Raw genomic sequence first — 18,222 nt, forward strand, 5'->3', positions numbered from 1 at the left:
CTATCGATAAGATAATAAATAAGAAATTAAGATTATACGCTCCTCAGCATGTTCTATAATCTATAATTCTCTATATAAAACAAAATTAAAAATTAACTTTATTTTATTTTTAAAAAAAATGGAAAAATCATTTCATCTATTATTTTTGGCGACCCCCAAACCTATCATTCGCGACCCCCAGGTTGAAAACCACTGCTATACACTAATCATTTTGAACTCGTTTTCAGACACTGCAACGGTCTTATGACATAATATTTAGCTGGTATTAAATGTAATTATTATACATCAACCTTGGATTTGGGTTTTTTTTCTGTATGGTCGCGTTTATGTCTCCACATGGACGACGACTGGAACCGGGACGTTGGACATGCGCGCGCCAGAAGACGCACCTGCGGTGGTTACGCCGCAACGCCACGACCAGTGACCACCGTCGGCAGTCGTTCGCGATAACCTCCGGTAGATGCACGCACGTCTGTCGACCCGACGAAATGCAGCCCACGTGCCTCAATCGTATCTCTCCTTAACACCCCGCGGTAAGTATATAACATCACAATGTGCCGTATGCAAAGTAGACCCTAATACCATGTTTATTATCTTTAAATATTTTATACATAGATGACAATATTATATAGCATAATATACTATTATATATTATAATCCTGTTGAAAAATATTGTAGTATATTGATTTAATATTATGCGTAGCGCAATACCTATAATAGTTCCGACGTACATTATAGAAACGTGTTTACTGGTGAACGATAAAAAAAAAAATCGTAAGACAATGCGTGAGTAATAGTACTTTAAAATTTGTGTTCTTCGTGATCGAATGTTCCTTTTGATTAGATTTCCGTATCATATTCCGTCTACGTAGATCTCAAATGCTGTTAATGTTAATTTGTGATATATAAAATATTATATTCATTGCTAACTTAAGCAAATACTGTGCACCGTCGAAGGTATTGACAGAAGTAAAAAAGAATTAATAATAAATAAATGTTAACCTGAATCGACGATCAGTTCGCACATTGTTGTTTTATTACTATATCTAAGTACGACTTTGTAATATGATCGGGCTGAAATATCATATTATATTATTATTCGATTGAACATAATAGTATTAAGTGGACGGTGGTGGAATTATCTTCGACAATCAGTTGTTTTTCACACGAACCGTCTGTCTATAGACTCAAAACTCTAGGTATTATAGCTCCATATTATACGCGTAACAATATCAGCCCAACGATTATAATTTTTAATTGATTGGCATTTAAAAACAATATAATATCGTAATGTATTATTAATTAATTGTTATTTTTTTAATGTACCCTAAAGCCATTTGATGTGTTATGACTTGCAAAGTACCTATCGATAAGTAATATTTCATTGAACGAAATTGTTGAATAACTATGCGAAATATTATGAAAAGTATAAGTTATGTGTAACAACCAGTGGTAAAAGTGGTCCAAAATAAGTGGAGGGACGGCTTAAATAATTTATAAAGTTCTCATATACCTACTGCTTAAACTGTTGTTCCATATGAGTGAAGAGATGAGAAATGTGAATTGCAAAAAGTAAAATGGTGCCCCCCCCCTCTTCGACCAATTGTATCAATTGAAAAGTAGTTTTCATTAGCTTTTACTGAATTTAATTGCTTTATAAGTGTTTAGAAAACTAAAAATTGGGTAATTTTAATTAATGTGATGATAATTTTGGACTTTATACATTATTTATAAAAAATTGATTATTGTATATGGTATTTAATTTTGTCTGGCAATACATTTTATTTGAAACTGACTAGTAAGTAATAAAGAAGTGAAGACAATTTTAAATTGGCGTTATAAAATGACTACCCATTTTTGTGTGGTTAATAATACCTAACGCATAAGACAAATAACCCAAAGTTAATTTTTGGTGAAAAATAATCGGTTGATTCCGCAAAAAATGTGTTAAGAACTTAGAGTTTTAATTTTATTGAACGATGTTTGATAATTTGCAAAGACAAGTTTGTTACGTAATTATTTATTAAAATAATCTTATAAGATAATTTCATTTTTTTTTTTCATCTACTAAAGTAAATTCAGTTTTTTTATGATGTTGCATTGTTTATAATTTTTGATTATTGAAATACAGTTATAATATATAAGCTGTACGTACCTATTTATATTGTATACTCATCCTTAATAATATTCAGCTTTTATATTGTCGTAAATATGTTTAATTTTTACTTTCTATTTCATTTTATACAATTTGGATTCACATTTTTAAAATATAATATATCATAATTCATAGCAAGTTTAATACGTTTATAATATTGTTTATGAGGTACGAAGTAATTTTAAAGATTTATAGCGCTGCATATATTTTTTTTTTTTGTATAAAAGTATTGTATTTATATTAACAAAATAAATTAATATTTTGGCATATAAACGTTAACACTGAAAAATTAGTACTAAAAACTTTCTTTTTTTGTGTTTGTTTTAAATGGTTAAAAGGGAAGACATTATTTTTGATAGCCCACAATTTATCACTTAAAAAGTAATATTTTAATGAGATATAAAACACCCTTCTCTGTATCATATCCAAACAATTAATTGTCAAGTAAAAAAAGATACAAAATCTAAAAGTTTCATTGTAAAAGTGTAGAGTAAAGTGAATAAAATTATTATAATTTAGAAAAACTGTAAACGTTTGTTTAATTATAGTAGTATACACAATCCGAGTCTATTTTATTTAACAAAAAAAAAATATTAAATTAAATTAATACATTAATTATTTTGCATACGAATGAAAATATTTTAAAACGTTAATTTTTTATATTATGTTAAGACTTATTTAAAATATTTAAATTTATGGTTATTTAATAACAATGTTTATTTAACAATTAATGTGGTGGCAATAGTTAAATTATTGAGTTTATTGTTTGGACGTAGTTTATCTCCTATACTTAGCTAATGTGAAACGCGAGTGAATGAATAGTTTATAGTTGACTAGAAACGTTTCAAGCGTAATTAAAAGGGGAAAAACTGTGAATAATATCTATGTGCAACTTGCTGCAAGTTTGGGAATTTATGTACCTACGTACATTTTGAGGTTAATTAGTAACCTCGATTTATGTATTTGCCATGCGGAGCACGCAAGTCGACTTATTAAAATTTGTTGTTAGTTTTTTTAAATTTTTAATCGTGATGGTTACAACAAGTTGAAGTTAGTTGCGTGATTAAATATAAATAATGGAGTTAAATTTGATTCTTGTACTCAACGAAAGTGTCTCTGATTAAAATATTATCTGTTAGGTAACTTAAAGTACAAAAATTAAATTATCTCAAATATAGTTACTTATACAAAACTTTAAAAAACAAATAAGTAATGATAAACCTATACAGCTATAATGTTAAAAAAGTTTCTAAATATTGTTTTATTGCAAATATTAAGTTATTATTGACGAATATAAAAAAATATAACTTGTTATTTAAAAAAAAATGTTAGTAATATGATATTTCCGATATCTTAGGAAGGTATACACAGGATATAAATAATTATTAAATATGTATTGATCAAGAGTTCAAATAGTTTGTGAATATACAAAGTGATTTACTAAACTTGTTCAGTTTTCACCTTTTTCCTTTGACAATGCACTTTTTAAAATTCTGATTTTCGTTTGAATTGTTAAGCTTAAGGGGCATATTTTTAATTACCTAGATTTTTTTACTATATGAGTCCAGCGGTGGTACAAACTTCTGTTTTTTAAATGAGGACCTTATTTTTTTAAAATGAATTGTCAAGTAGATAATTTTTTTGAAAATGTTGATTTAACATCTTAATCAAAATTTGAAAAATGAGTGTCTGAGTTATAAAAATATATTTTATGGTAAGGAATAATGATAGCTAATACCTAGTCTTTATAATGGTTTTATAAAAATTATATAAATACATCGGATAGTTATATTTTAGAATTTTAATCAATGTCAACTTAAAGAAATAATAATAATCTATTTATACTGCAACAATTATTTGTTAATTATATTATTTTATGGTTAAAAAAACATAATTTCAATTTTTTTTAGTAATAAAATTGGTGATCAGTTTTGTATTATTGATTGATTTATTTATTTTTATCGATGTTATACATTGATCCCTAGTTGAATATCAATTATTTAAGCAATTTAAAACTGGAAGTTTTATCAATGCATTTAATATTTATCATTTGAACCTTGTTAAATAAAATGTATACTCACACCAATCACACTTGTGTATAAGATATTCGGTAATTGTAAATGTTACCAAAAACTCTCGGCACTTTATAATTAGAAAAAAACTCAGTATACTGCTTAAAAATAAACAAATTATTTAAAAACCAATAACTCTAGCTGTGGGGTATCAAAAATGTAGATGCATTTATTATTTATAATTTCCACTTTAGCAAAAGTAGAACACACAAACTATTCTATAAAAATATATATAATATACTGCACGAGTACACCCATAAGTATATATGGTATAACGAACCCGTAAATGTATTTTTAACACCAAAGCTAAGTAGTTTAGATGATATTAACTGCTTTTTTAGGGCACAAAGGATTCCGGAGAGTCATTCTACTCGTATATGATACAACAAAAAACCTATACCTATAATACGCCAATAAATTACATTGTTATACCTATACAAGATATATGTTTGCCGTTACCCTTCGATAACACGGAATATAATAATTATTATCCTATTCCGTGTTATTTAAATTATTTGAATTTCATGTATGTTAGAAAACATTTACCATCGGTTTCTGCTGATATTCCAGGCAACTTTGAGTGCTGTATCGTTAAAATCGGTGGCTGTTCGCTAATGAAACAACTCAACAAGTTTCATGAAATGTTTTGTTTGTTTTCATTTGCCTCACGGTTTTAACTAACACAATTACTCAGAATTGGAAATGTCCAATCATTAAACGAGCTCCATTAGTCTTGGCATTCTATAGGCGGCAATGTCTTAGGGAATATGGTGTGAATATAATAATCATAATTCGATGAATGATTGCTCGCAAAACTGAATATGTTGTAAAACAAGAGTACAAGACTATTTTAATGAACATGTAGAAACTATTCGGTATAGGAAGAGTAGGTAAATGTAAGTATGTGGTAGCTACTTATTTGTCTGATAAAATTTCATCACCTGCACTTTCATGCCATTGGTAGTCTTCATATATATTTAAGACCATAGATTGTCACATATTTAATAGATGAACAATGGACTTGATAAACAATACACTTCTTAGGGTATAAAGATTTTGGTTTTTTAAACGACAAGTTTTAAGTCACAGTTATCTTCGTATAACAAATTTGATTACTGCAAACAATATCTGAGTGGGGGTAAACACTCTATATTTCTCACAAAGTATAATAAATTTTAAATTTTAGATGTTGTCTAATTTTTAATAGTTAGAATTTCTATAATTAAGTAAGGCTTTAATGCAGGGGGTTTCCACTCACGGCCATTAAAGTGGCCGTGGTGTTTATTGTCTTTATTTCGTGAACACATTTCAAGGAAAGAATGTATTATTTAATACATTTTTTATCATTTAATATAAGTTTTTATTATGAATGCGGCTCTCAAGGTTTTAAAAAAGTAATATGTGAGCCAATACCGAAAACAGTTGAAGACCTTTAATTTAATGTTTAAGTGTACAGTAACATTTTTCGTTTTTATACTAGTTATTCTTGGTTATTTCTATCATGGGTGGCAATATGATTATGAGAATATCAACCCATAATTTATAACTTTGAATAAATAAAAATGAGATCATAATTTTATTTTTCTCCAATAATTCACAACTGGTATAGGTACCGATAATACTTACAACGATTGACAAACACGGCAACACAATATTTTTACTTTGATGACGGTAAACAAAATTAATTACATTTTTTTCGACAATGTAAACAAACCAATGTGTTTCACTTATGACATAATAATAATATAACGTTATTAAAGCACTCTGCAGAGGTAGACTGCAAACTCGGGACATCCTGTCATTGTCGATACAATCATGCTATCTATCGGTGGTACTATCGGCACGATAGTTATAAATAAAATAGGAGATTGTATAAATTTATTTAATTTTTCTCTCTCATGATGTCATGGAAAAGTAAGGTGGCGTCACAGAGCGTTTCACGAATTTTCCCTCGTATACCCACCATAAATGAGTTACACTTCAATAAATTACTTGCCTTCTAATTGATATAAGTTTTTTTTTTTACACAAAATTCGTGTTAAATTAAAAATTAAGACTTCTCCGTAGGTACGATTATTGTTATGTTATTCGTAATTTGTGTTGAAAAGAAATCTCTATATTATATATCCAACTGGCCATTCTGTTTCCGGTAAGTACTAAGTTGTATATTAGTGTATATTTAATAATAGTAATAATACATGTTAATGTTACTGTAAGTTGTAAGCCGTTAAATGTTTTATTTTATCATCACTTTTATATTATGTGAATGTGTAACGTTTGTTGCATTTTGGTATAGTCATTATGATCTTAATAATCGACTTAATATCTAATGTACCACACTTGTATAAGTACATCTTAAATAGTTTTATGTATTTTATAATGATAACTTAGTTCTTATTTTGTTTAAATGTTTGTGTTTATTCCAGGTTAGGTTATATATATTTTGATTAAAATCATCAATTTTTATATAACCTATTTACGTAACATAATTAAAACTTAAATAAATAACAGTACATCGTTATTAATTCATTTTTTTAAACCCTCGAAACGACGAAACACATAATATATATGCATATTATATGTTCTCAAATAATATTACAAATTTTTCCACTTTTAGTATAACCTCGATTTTAAAATATACAGATAATGTCATATGAAAGTTTGGTTACATATTCCTATATAATTTGATTGGTATATTGTAAAATCAATAAAGTTTGAGTCTATCAATACATTTTTTGAAACTAACCTATGGTTAGTAATATGAAAGGTTTTTTTTTTATTCGAAAAACTATAGACATTTTTGAAAAAAAGCTCTACTACACTGAGTTTACACAATATTAAGCCATTACAAAACAACATTCATGAACAATTTTTTTAATTTTTATGGTTATAATTTAATCATGGAGGAGTAGTTAATTAATTATAAATTATAAGTTGTAAGTTATAACTAACCATCTAATCGTCCAAAACTCTGAAATAATTGAAATACTTAGAGTAATATTCTGCTTCAGAATATAAAATTGAACATGATTGTTATCATTCAGTAAAATAAAAACTTAAAAACATTTACTATAAAAAATAATAAAAAATATAATAATCCTGAACATTTTTGTCTTGTAACTATTTAAGTTAATGTAAAAATTTTTTTTAAAAAGGTTAATAGTTTTTGAAATAGTGAGTGTCTTACGTAAAATGCCTCATCTAGTATAGATTATTATTTTTTTTAATAATACGGTACTCCATTGATTTTGCGTATTTATTTAAATATTATTTATCAGCATCGGAACACTTCAAACTGATCTAAAAATTATGTTCGTGTTTTGTATTAAGTGTTTTTATAGTAAATTTATCTTTTGACGAATAACATTAGGCTTTTATGTTTGAAACCAATGGGAAATTTTCAATTATACTAAACGAACAATTTACAGTAGTTTATGAGTAACTAATTGATAGCATTAAAAAAATGATATGTTGTGTACCACCTATATGATATCAGGATACAAATAATAAAAATAAATCATATATATTTATTTTAATTGTTTTTATACTAGTATTGTTATACCTGCAACTTATGCATTGATTCTATAAAAATAATAATACAATTACAAATATCCTGTTTCGTCACACAGAATACACCCATTTTACGAAATTGTATGTACTTTAGAGGACCTACTACTATTTCGAGTGTAAAAATTCAATGATGTGTGCGAACTCAGTTTATGCTTATTGCTCACAATAGAATGAACAATAAATATATAATTAATTTAATATACAATTATGTATTATGTATATAAAGTGGTACTTTATCTTTGATGTAGTTTTAATTTTTTTTCATATAAATGTATTTGAAATAATTTGTTTCTTTTTTTGTTAAAATTGTATAACAATTATAACGTTTTTAATTGTTATATTTTATTTCATTACTATGTCACAACCAATATGTAATATAATACGTACCCATTAAAAAATATAAATTATTTTAATCAGTAGATTTTTCTAAAAAATGACTGATTTAAAAGTGTAACTTTCTGTTAAAAATCTTTCGCAGAAAGTGTAATTCTTTCAAAATAGATGGAAGTCATTAAGCATCAACTAAATATATCATACCTACATAATACCTATTATTTGTATAGCCGTATATTATGTTATAAAGGTACCATCCTACATTACGAATGCTAGTCAAACAAACACCGCGTATTCAGTTTTACTATAAGTTTAATAATATCAATATTATCCTCCTGGGATTAAAGCTATTAAGCTTTGTTTTATTCATTAAAACATATTATACATATTCAATTTGCACACCAGTAAAACTAGGTAGGTATATGCTTTATAAAATATGCATAATTTATTACATAATATGCATTTGGTATTTTTTCAATATAATAATTAATAATAATACTCTAAATTAATTTTTTTTTTAGAATGTACGATTCTAATTTAAAGTATTCAAATTTCTACTGGATACACATTTTGTAGTATTGTACACTGGCCATGAGGAAATAATTATATTATGCTTGCCATTTATTAATATTTATTTTTGTATTCACTGTCAGAGTAATTGAATATTATCATGCATTAGTTTATAAATAATTTTTTTTATTTTTAACCTCTTTTTATTTGATAAAAAAATTGTATTTAAAAACTTAAGTTTAGGTACATTGCTATAAGAGCAGAATAAATATTGCATTTTTTTTGGTTCAATAGGAAAACAAATCTATTCTTAGTGCAATTTTAAAACTTTTTTTCAGTTTTTTATTGATTTATAGTGATGTTTTCATAACTTTACAACATCCAATTTCTTCTTATGGTTTCCCATATAGGCTGTTTCATTATAAAACAATTTTATCCGAGTTTTTTCGACAACAATAGTTTGTCTAATGTTAAATTTATTAGTTAAATAAATTGCCATTATTTTTTTTTTTACGGAATTTAAAATGTTTATTTTTCAATTTATTTTGAATAAAAAAATAACGATAAAACGACTATAAGTTTGTGTTTGTTCTAATATAATATACATATATATTATATATATTATACACACACACACATATGATACGTACAGTATAAAATGTCATTGTTATATTCAAAGACATTATGTGTAACATATATACATATATATGTATTTAGTATAGTAGAAATATATTTTTTAAAAATCCACAAGTCTGAAACAGTAAGAAAAAATTATGATATTTTTATTTTTCTGTACCATAGACACGTACACACGTTTCAACTAGTATTGCAGTTAACATCCTTATTGTCGCTATACATAAATATAATTATATATATATATATTTTCGTTTTTATAATGTAACTTTTATAGCAGATAGCGCAGTATGCGCGACGCAATGAAATGGATCCGCACTTATACACGTATAAAGCGGGTATAATAAATTCGGTTTGCACATTTTGGTCTTTACATTAGAAAACGAAAAAGTGTGTACATAAAAGGGTTATCCATCAAGGAAACGCCACCGGGGTGGCAGCCATTCGCTTCGAATGCAGCGGATATGGGGCAAACACGGTGTGGATCTTTTGTTTTTGTTTATTTATTTTTCTGTTCTTTTTCTCGTCCTTGGATTACTACTTCGACCCGAAAACACACACACAAGCACCCTTGTGCGCGAAAAGCGAAGTGATATCATGACACGGTGTCTCCCCGACCTCTGTCAAACGGAAACTACATCCGGATAGCGCTTTTGCTCTATTTTATTTCTCACCCACAACATTCCACTAATTATATAATTTATGTTATTATACTGTAAAATATGGTCCATCGCTACACTTGGATGTGGTATTTACAAGTTGATTTACTTATACTATTGCAAGTAACACTAGTTTTTCGGTCAAATTTTGATATTTAATAAACAAATGTACTATGTATTAAGCTTATTGTATAAGCGCATTTTGTATTTCCTACGTAATTTGAAGTATATATTGAAATATTTGATTTAAATTGAAATTTATAATTTTAATTTCAAATTACAATTACAATTATAAAAAATAACCAATAATCATTCTAATAATTTTAGTTTATAATATTCAAATACTTAACAAATAGTTTTTTTTTTAATAAGCTTTTAAGTTAAACAAGTGGAGTAAATTTCTTACCAGCTCGCCACTACTTTTATCATTTAAACTTAAAATACTAAAAAATAAAAAAAGTGAACTTTCAATATTTAAAGTAAAAGCTTATTGTGTACAACCGATAAGTTTAAAATTTAATGAAGATGTTGTGCTTCAAATAATACAATTATTGCGATAGCAATTATCTTTAAAAAACATAAAATCCCTAAAAAATATTATTTTTTTCCAATATACTTCTAACTATGTAAAAACAAACAAGTCCCAAACAATGAGTGTTCACTGTCAAAGGATTCACCTTGTACATATTATAATATAGAGTCAATGAACACCGATGTAATTAAAATTAATTATCGCATGTACCTATTATATATAATGTTCATTTTATTACATATATGTACGTCCGACGTCTGTCTATGCTCGACGCATAGTTTGGGAGCGCGTGTTACTTATTAATTCTCATTTCTGTTGTCATCATAATTTTCTCTTTGAAACCGTTTCCACAGAAATCATTCTTAATCCAGTTTTCTGACACAATGGGTGCAGTATTAATATTAATTGTAATAATAATAATAATAATAATAATAATAGTACCTAATATAATAAATTATTTTAGTACCTGTGACATTTATACACATCACGTATTTAGTTGTATATCGTTTTAAATCGCCGTACGCTGATTATAATTTATAACTCTTAATATATTTATAATTTTGGCCGGTTTATCAATTTTTGCTTATCCAGTAAGGTTGATATTAATATTTATGACGCTATATTACAGTATAAAAAGTTATGAAAAAATTATTTTGTGGTGCGAGGTACATTTCACACACACAAAAAAAACGTTATTACTTAAAACACCCTGCATAGTTCGAACAGAGAGCACGTTTTAAAATAAATTTTAATTTCGCCCATTTAAGGTATTATGTACTACTGGTGTTTTTAACGTCTAAACAATTAGCAACGTGCAATTAAGAAAAAAATTTAATATTTTTTTTTACAGTTGAACTTTAAAAAAAGTAAGCTACATATAAGGGCCGGTATGCAATTAAGACATTAGGTACTCATTTGATATAGTTGCTTGTATATTATAAGTAACTGTAATGTATAGTGACGACATAATATAGATAGTTCCTAATTTATGATAATATTAAAGGCTATATTGTAGGTAGGTAATTATAAAGCACCTATCGATTATCGGTTACTAATATACTTGACATTAAACAGAATTCAGAAACACTGGAAAGTTTTTGCAAGTTGTCAACGATAATGCGGTGATGGCTTTGTAAAAGCTCTCAATTATCCCGATGTGAATGCATGTCATTAAATGTATTTGTGAGTGTTATGACAATATTTTACGGCTTAATACGTTGTACACTGCAGTGCCAGCTTTTACGAAGGGTTTTAATAGCTTACATGTACCTCGACATACTCGCCCCGAGCCAAACATTTTGAATTAGATAATTTGCCGTTTTTTATTTAGTACGCAAATTACTGCAGGTATGTAAATTAATACGAAGTTATTAATATTTCAAAAAGCCGCACGAAACGTATAATTATTAATTACTGTTATTATAAATACCTACCTACGTATAAATTAACCTGAACCACTTACATCGCAATATTATTTAATGTTATACGGAGATTTATGTTTATTCTATTTGGATTAAAATACAATTCATTAAGATGTCCAATTTTTTCCAGACGTCGATGCACCTTTTTACAAAAACCACACAAGTGCAGTATACTCACTGCAGTCGGTTTTTGATTTCTTATAAACTATTTAAAATATAATGCCTTGGTACTCAAATGAAAAAATGATCAAAGTCGAATTTGTAATTTTTAAATTGGTTCTATTGGTTTCGTGATGAATAAACCACAAGGTTTTTTTTATCGATGTGTATCTACTTGCCCCCAAATAATTTGCTTGCCTATAAATTAAAATAAGTATTTGTATCGAACTATCGTACAAGCGTAAAAGCACTATTATGTTAATTTTAAAAAGATCAAAAAGTGGATAATTTTGAATGGTTTTTGGTATTAATGAGACCTCTTCTATACTGCAGAAAAACCTCGAACGTAGTTACTTAATCTCTTATTCAATTTCAAATGTGGAAATGGGGCGTAGTAACCAACAATGTTTTTTTCCATTTCCACGAACTTATAGCCTCTTGTAACGAATCGACTCGTATAATGCGTATACCTACGTGTTAAAATCGATTTCAATTATTACCAAATTTTATAGATGTATTACAATATTAAACGGCCACGAGATAAAATGGTTTGGAGCTATAAAATAAAACACGTCAGCCATTTCGTTTGGCTTATAACTTTCCATGGCCGTTTTTTTACCACATTCAGATGGATTTTTTTATTCCACCACCATTGTTAACTTATACAGTCCATATACCATCGTGATACGACCTGCCGTCATTTCCATCATATAGGTCCGCAGCAACAATGGCGGCGTGCCTACCAACAGCAATAACACCATCGTCATTACTCGCTTTTTTGGGGATCACCGATTAATATTTTTGTAGGGGTCATGCATTACAAGTTCAGGAAGTTTTCGGAGGTCATTGGAATTCAATGTGCAAAATATTCAACCAAAAATTGTATAGGAAAAATAAACAGTAATAATGAACCAGGTTAAATCCACCACAAATATAATAATTAAAAATATAAATGTTCTGCAGCGGCCCAGATGAAATTAGTCCATTGTTCGCTACATTTGATGGCGACTCCTGCACTATTCATACCACATAACACAGTAATATAACTTAATAGGAACCAGATTTAATTGTATTTAAATCACATAAAGATTGAACAGTAGAATTTTATAATAACACTAAAATCGCCAAATAAAATGCACTTTAAAAATGAAAAAATTATTTTTAAAAAGGTTGAATTTCTCTGTTATAAATTATAATAAAACTAAAATAAATTATATATTTTTATTATTATTATTAGAGTTATTTTTTGAACTAAAATTAATCATTAAATACTTTTCCAAATGAAGTTTCTTTTCTTTATAATTATATCTTTTATTATTTTTACGGTTTTTCTACAATGATAACATCATCTTTTAAACTTTCGACTGGCAACTACATTTTAACATTTTTAAAAATTATTTGGTTAGAAAAGTGCAGCATTTAACCAAGTTGTTTCTCGTATCTTTTGTTAAATGGCTCTTAGGGTAGAGGTACACCGGTATAAATGGTATAGGAGACAATATTAATAATATATATAATACATACAATAATATATATTCTATACATAAATTATAATTTAAAGGCAATAGATTTACGATTTACGATAAACACCCACTGATTTTTGGAATGATAAGAATAATTGTCATCAAAATAATGGCTTTATGGTATGACTACAGATTATCGAATTCGTTTCTTAATAATAGCGTTTTATACAATAAAATGAGGTAAATAGAATATTATTTTCATTTTAATACATATAGAAACATCACATAACTGTAAAAAATTACAATATAAAAAGAAATAATCAGAATTTAATATTATAATTTTTTATAATATTTATTCAGTTATGTATATTATTGTACTTGATGATCAGGTTTGAGTCATTTTGTTTTCAAAAAAAGTTATAAATGGAGATGTCTGATTTTCATTTTAGTGCAACAATTAGAGACATCTCCGAGTTTTATTTTTTGGTTTTGAGATTATATACAAATTTGATTTTGACCATACGCCTAACTGGCTCGTGACTACTACTTTTACGAATTGAAGTTTGGTCTAAATACATTTTTGATTAATTTTTAAAACATTTTTAATTGCCTCATGAAAAATGTTATTTATTGGAGTTGTCTTGCTGTTTATCTCAGGTCTTCAATTATTAACAATACATATAATATAATTACAATATTATAACGCAGTTTGAAATGTTCGAATCGTTTTCTTGTTACAGGCGTGATCGGCGGCGCAGAACAAGCAGCGGCGTCAGACGATGGCCGCGTACGGCGTGTACGGTAACGGCAATTGCGGCGGTGACGTTTACGCGCACGGTGACGACACCGATCTATATCACCAAGTGGTGGTGCTCTCGAAACCGGACGGCTCGTGCGTGCGGAGCCAGGCCAACGGTAGCGGTGCCGGCGGCGGCCCAGGTGGTGTCGGCGGCGGCCTGGGCGTCGGCGGCGGCGGTGGCGTCATCGCAGAAACGGTCAACGGACGGTACAACGGCGAACACCCGCACCAACAGCAGCCGTATGACTCTGCGCGCGGCGGCGGCACCGGTGCCAGCGGTGGGGGCGTCGGTGGCCAGCGCCGTCACCGCCGGTCGTTCTGGTGCCGGACCACGACGTTGGCCACCATCAGCGCTTTGCTGGCCACGATGTTTTGCGTGACATGCGTTGTTTTCATCTACTACAACTGTGAGTGCAAAACACATCATAATATCTTAATGTTATTGTTAGGAACGGGCTGGTACCGGTTCTAGGTTTTTCGGTTCCATCATCGGTTCTTTGAGAACCTGATGGCCTGATAATTTATTGTTTGATTTATTTCCTTGATTTGGGGTACACTGATAATACTCTGTTTATTATATTGTCATCGTGTGGTACCGATCGTATGTATCGCACATAAATAATTTTAAAAAAAGTAAACGTTATTGTTGTCGCATTGTATATTCTCGCTAAGACGTAATTATTGTAATCAATAACTTAAAAAGTTTCGGACGCGATTTATTAATAAATGTATGATGACTTTGAAGATTATGTGGCATTGATCATCATCTTGGTTCTAGCGTACGGCCATCGCCGTAGTTCGGAAACCTAGACCTTTGATATTATAGAACTTCTTATTGAAGTGATGTCGTTGATGTACCTACGCTGCAAAGCGTGTTCCATAAAATACGATCGGGACGTGCATGGTTTTGTACGTGTCGGTCATTAGGTCGTTGGACACTTGATGACATAATAATATTAAATTGCAAACGACCGACGACCGTGTTGTACGTTTTCGTATAATGATATTTGTGTGGAAAAAATATTTCGAAAACTTACCCATCTCGCCGGGTCGACCGAAGCCCCTTGACCGAATGATTTGTATGAGTATATCCTTGACTTAGGTACTGTATAAGTACCTATGTTAGGTAGGTAACCTTCTATGGTATACTGTTGGGCGATAAAATAAAAGCCAAATACGTTGTGGAAATAATAATATTATATAAACGCGATGAAAACTATAGTGTCCGAGTGCAGATAGTATAATATTATCATTATCATAAATCATATTATTAGGCATAGATTTTCACGGTATACATATTATAGTACATAAACTGCGTAATATGTGTATATGCACATGATATATTATTATACGTCGAATATACATAATTTATACATTTACAACAACGTACTGTCACGACCGCGGGTAGGCAGAGTTATTAAAATCTATGACAGCCGGACTGATAGACATTATTGTGTAGACATATTATTTGAACATATTGGTTTTATTAGGTAGGTGCTTACATAAAAAACAATAAGACAAGCCGAGAGAGAATGCAATGAGTTACGGCCGGTGACGATACGAAAGGTATTAGTGCTTATGCGTGCGGATGAGCGACGGAGTCAAAGGAGATATTTTATCACCTTAGATAAAACAAAAACATTTTTCGGAAATATTATCTCATGGTCTTACGCACATCGATTATGTTATATAACGACTATAATATATATTGTAATGCCTAAAATAGAAGTTTACCGAATGCAGGGTGACTATTTTAACGCTGAACACCACCATTATCCCAGATACTTATTGTTTTCGAAATTTTTTTTTTCTGTGACCATTACTAGCTCTTAAATATTTAGACTGTATAGGTACATAAAATCATTAAACAATATTAAGCCTGATATTTCTACAAAAATCAAAACTTCTGTAATTTTAATCAGAGCGATTTTTCTGGTTTTTTAATTTTAATTTACACAAAAGAAAGAGGGTAGGAGATTGGCGAGCAGCAGACTTTGAAATAATTGTATTACGTTTTACTTTTATCTTTCGTTTAAACTTAAAACGGAAAATCTGAAGAATTACATGGTAAAAATATAGCGGCTTTAGTGCCTATCAATATTTATTTAAAATATAATGAATACTGCATAAAAATTTACTGGGTGACTTGGTGTTGAATTAAAAAAAACTTTCGGTACCTATACAAAAATATACAGACGGAAAGTGTTGTCATTTAAAAATTTTTGTCCTTCAGTGCTGTATATTATGGGGGTAAAAACTGGATTAAAAACAACAGTTTAAGTAAGTATAATATATATGGTTATATTATAATATATATTATGATTATTATTCATACAATACCAGTGTATTGAAAGATGGGACTGGACCACTGTCGAAATTATATTCTCTGACACCCTAGAAATTATAACAGGGGTTCACCAATATTTTGAATACAGTTGGTTTAGGAGAAAAGAAAATATATGAGGGATAATATATACCTATATTCTTGTCGTAAATACACTGCTGTAATGCATAGTTAAAATTATTTAGGGAATAAAAACACATTTTTGGATTAAAAATATCGTGACATACCCAACCCATATAGGAATTTCCATTATATAACACCTTACACCATAGGCACCACATCATAATAATATTATACTCCGAGTCTCAGCACTATTGTGGTTAAAATTATGCACCCTCACATTATTGTGAGAGATAAATTTAATTGATTTTGACCACTTTAGTATTCTGTAAACTATGGTAGTCTATATTAAAATCCAACAAATACCATTTTACACTAAGTGGAAATGATGTGCCAATGCTAGTGTGAAATTTACTAATAGATACATTCTATTCCACGAAAATCGGTAACAGCTAACGTGCAAAGTCATACGAATTTCTAAGAAATTATTATATTTTCATTTAATGTCATAATAGTTTGCTCGTAAACAAGGATACAATGTAGTTATGACATATACAGTACCCGTTAAATATGTGTACCTACAACAGAATGCTACTCATATTTTCCACGCTGCTAAAAAAACGGGTTATAAAAAATAAATTTGTAATATAATAAATATAGCATAATATTATGTCCCATAAATTGATATATCTCCATTCTCCACTGTATCTATTACGATAATTTTTTACTTTTATCGTCCGTTATACATTATCATTGACCTTTGAACAATGATTATACAATTTCCACGACAATTTTTGTTTAGAGTGCACTTAACACAAATGTGTGACTTCGTGTCCAGCATCATGGTTTTACATTTATTTTTTATTATTTTTGACCTAGAAAGAGACAGAGGGTGTAATATAGTTATCTGCATTTTTGGCGAAGTTATGCTTAAATAAATTATTTTGAATACAGCACGTTTTTCATAGGTGTTATAAGTGATTTCAGAAGTTTTTCACTCACAGTGTAACTTTTCTGAAACGAAATTTTATTTTTTTATTTAATGCTGAACCGTAAACATCAGAGGTATTATCGTAGGAATAAGCATTTTATCGGGTTGTCGTGTCACGCAGCCATATTTCTGGTGTAAGCGGGTTAACCCACATAAATGCATTCACTGTTTTACGATACTGCCACTGGCAATAAAAATATTATACTGTATAGACCTCATAATATTTATGTTTTTCAACCATTCGCGGGACATTCGGCGACAGGATAACGACGCGACACAGTTCGGAATGTCGATAGTCCGGATCGAACGATGTTGGGAAGATAATAACGGGTGATACAATTTAGTATAGAATATTTTATGCATCGTTGTCACATTCACATTGCAGAAAATCTCGAATTTATCATTTTTACGTATTATAACACCAATTATTATGATATCAAACTAAACGAGCAGAGAAGTTTTAAACAAAATTGATCTTAAATGCGGAGAGCCTAGACTTATGGACAATATTGTTATGTATC

At 29.1% G+C, this 18,222-nt stretch overlaps 1 protein-coding gene across 2 annotated transcripts in view; it reads left to right on the forward strand.

The window, feature by feature from the left end:
- Positions 1–426: 426 nt before the first annotated feature.
- LOC111033980 (agrin-like) overlaps positions 427–18,222 on the forward strand; it is a 183,340-nt gene continuing 165,544 nt past the window's right edge. The window contains exons 1-2 of one of the 2 annotated variants that reach the window (XM_022314969.1): positions 427–533; positions 14,248–14,713. In XM_022314969.1, the coding sequence (XP_022170661.1) occupies positions 14,287–14,713 (427 nt within the window). In that variant the 5' untranslated portion in view covers positions 427–533; positions 14,248–14,286. Of the gene's footprint in view, positions 534–6,181; positions 6,377–14,247; positions 14,714–18,222 lie in introns of those variants that run through there. The other variant, XM_022314970.1, reaches the window with a different exon arrangement.

The sequence above is a fragment of the Myzus persicae genome, unplaced genomic scaffold, assembly GCF_001856785.1.
Source record: "Myzus persicae strain clone G006 unplaced genomic scaffold, MPER_G0061.0, whole genome shotgun sequence".
NCBI classification, from domain to species: domain Eukaryota; kingdom Metazoa; phylum Arthropoda; class Insecta; order Hemiptera; family Aphididae; genus Myzus; species Myzus persicae.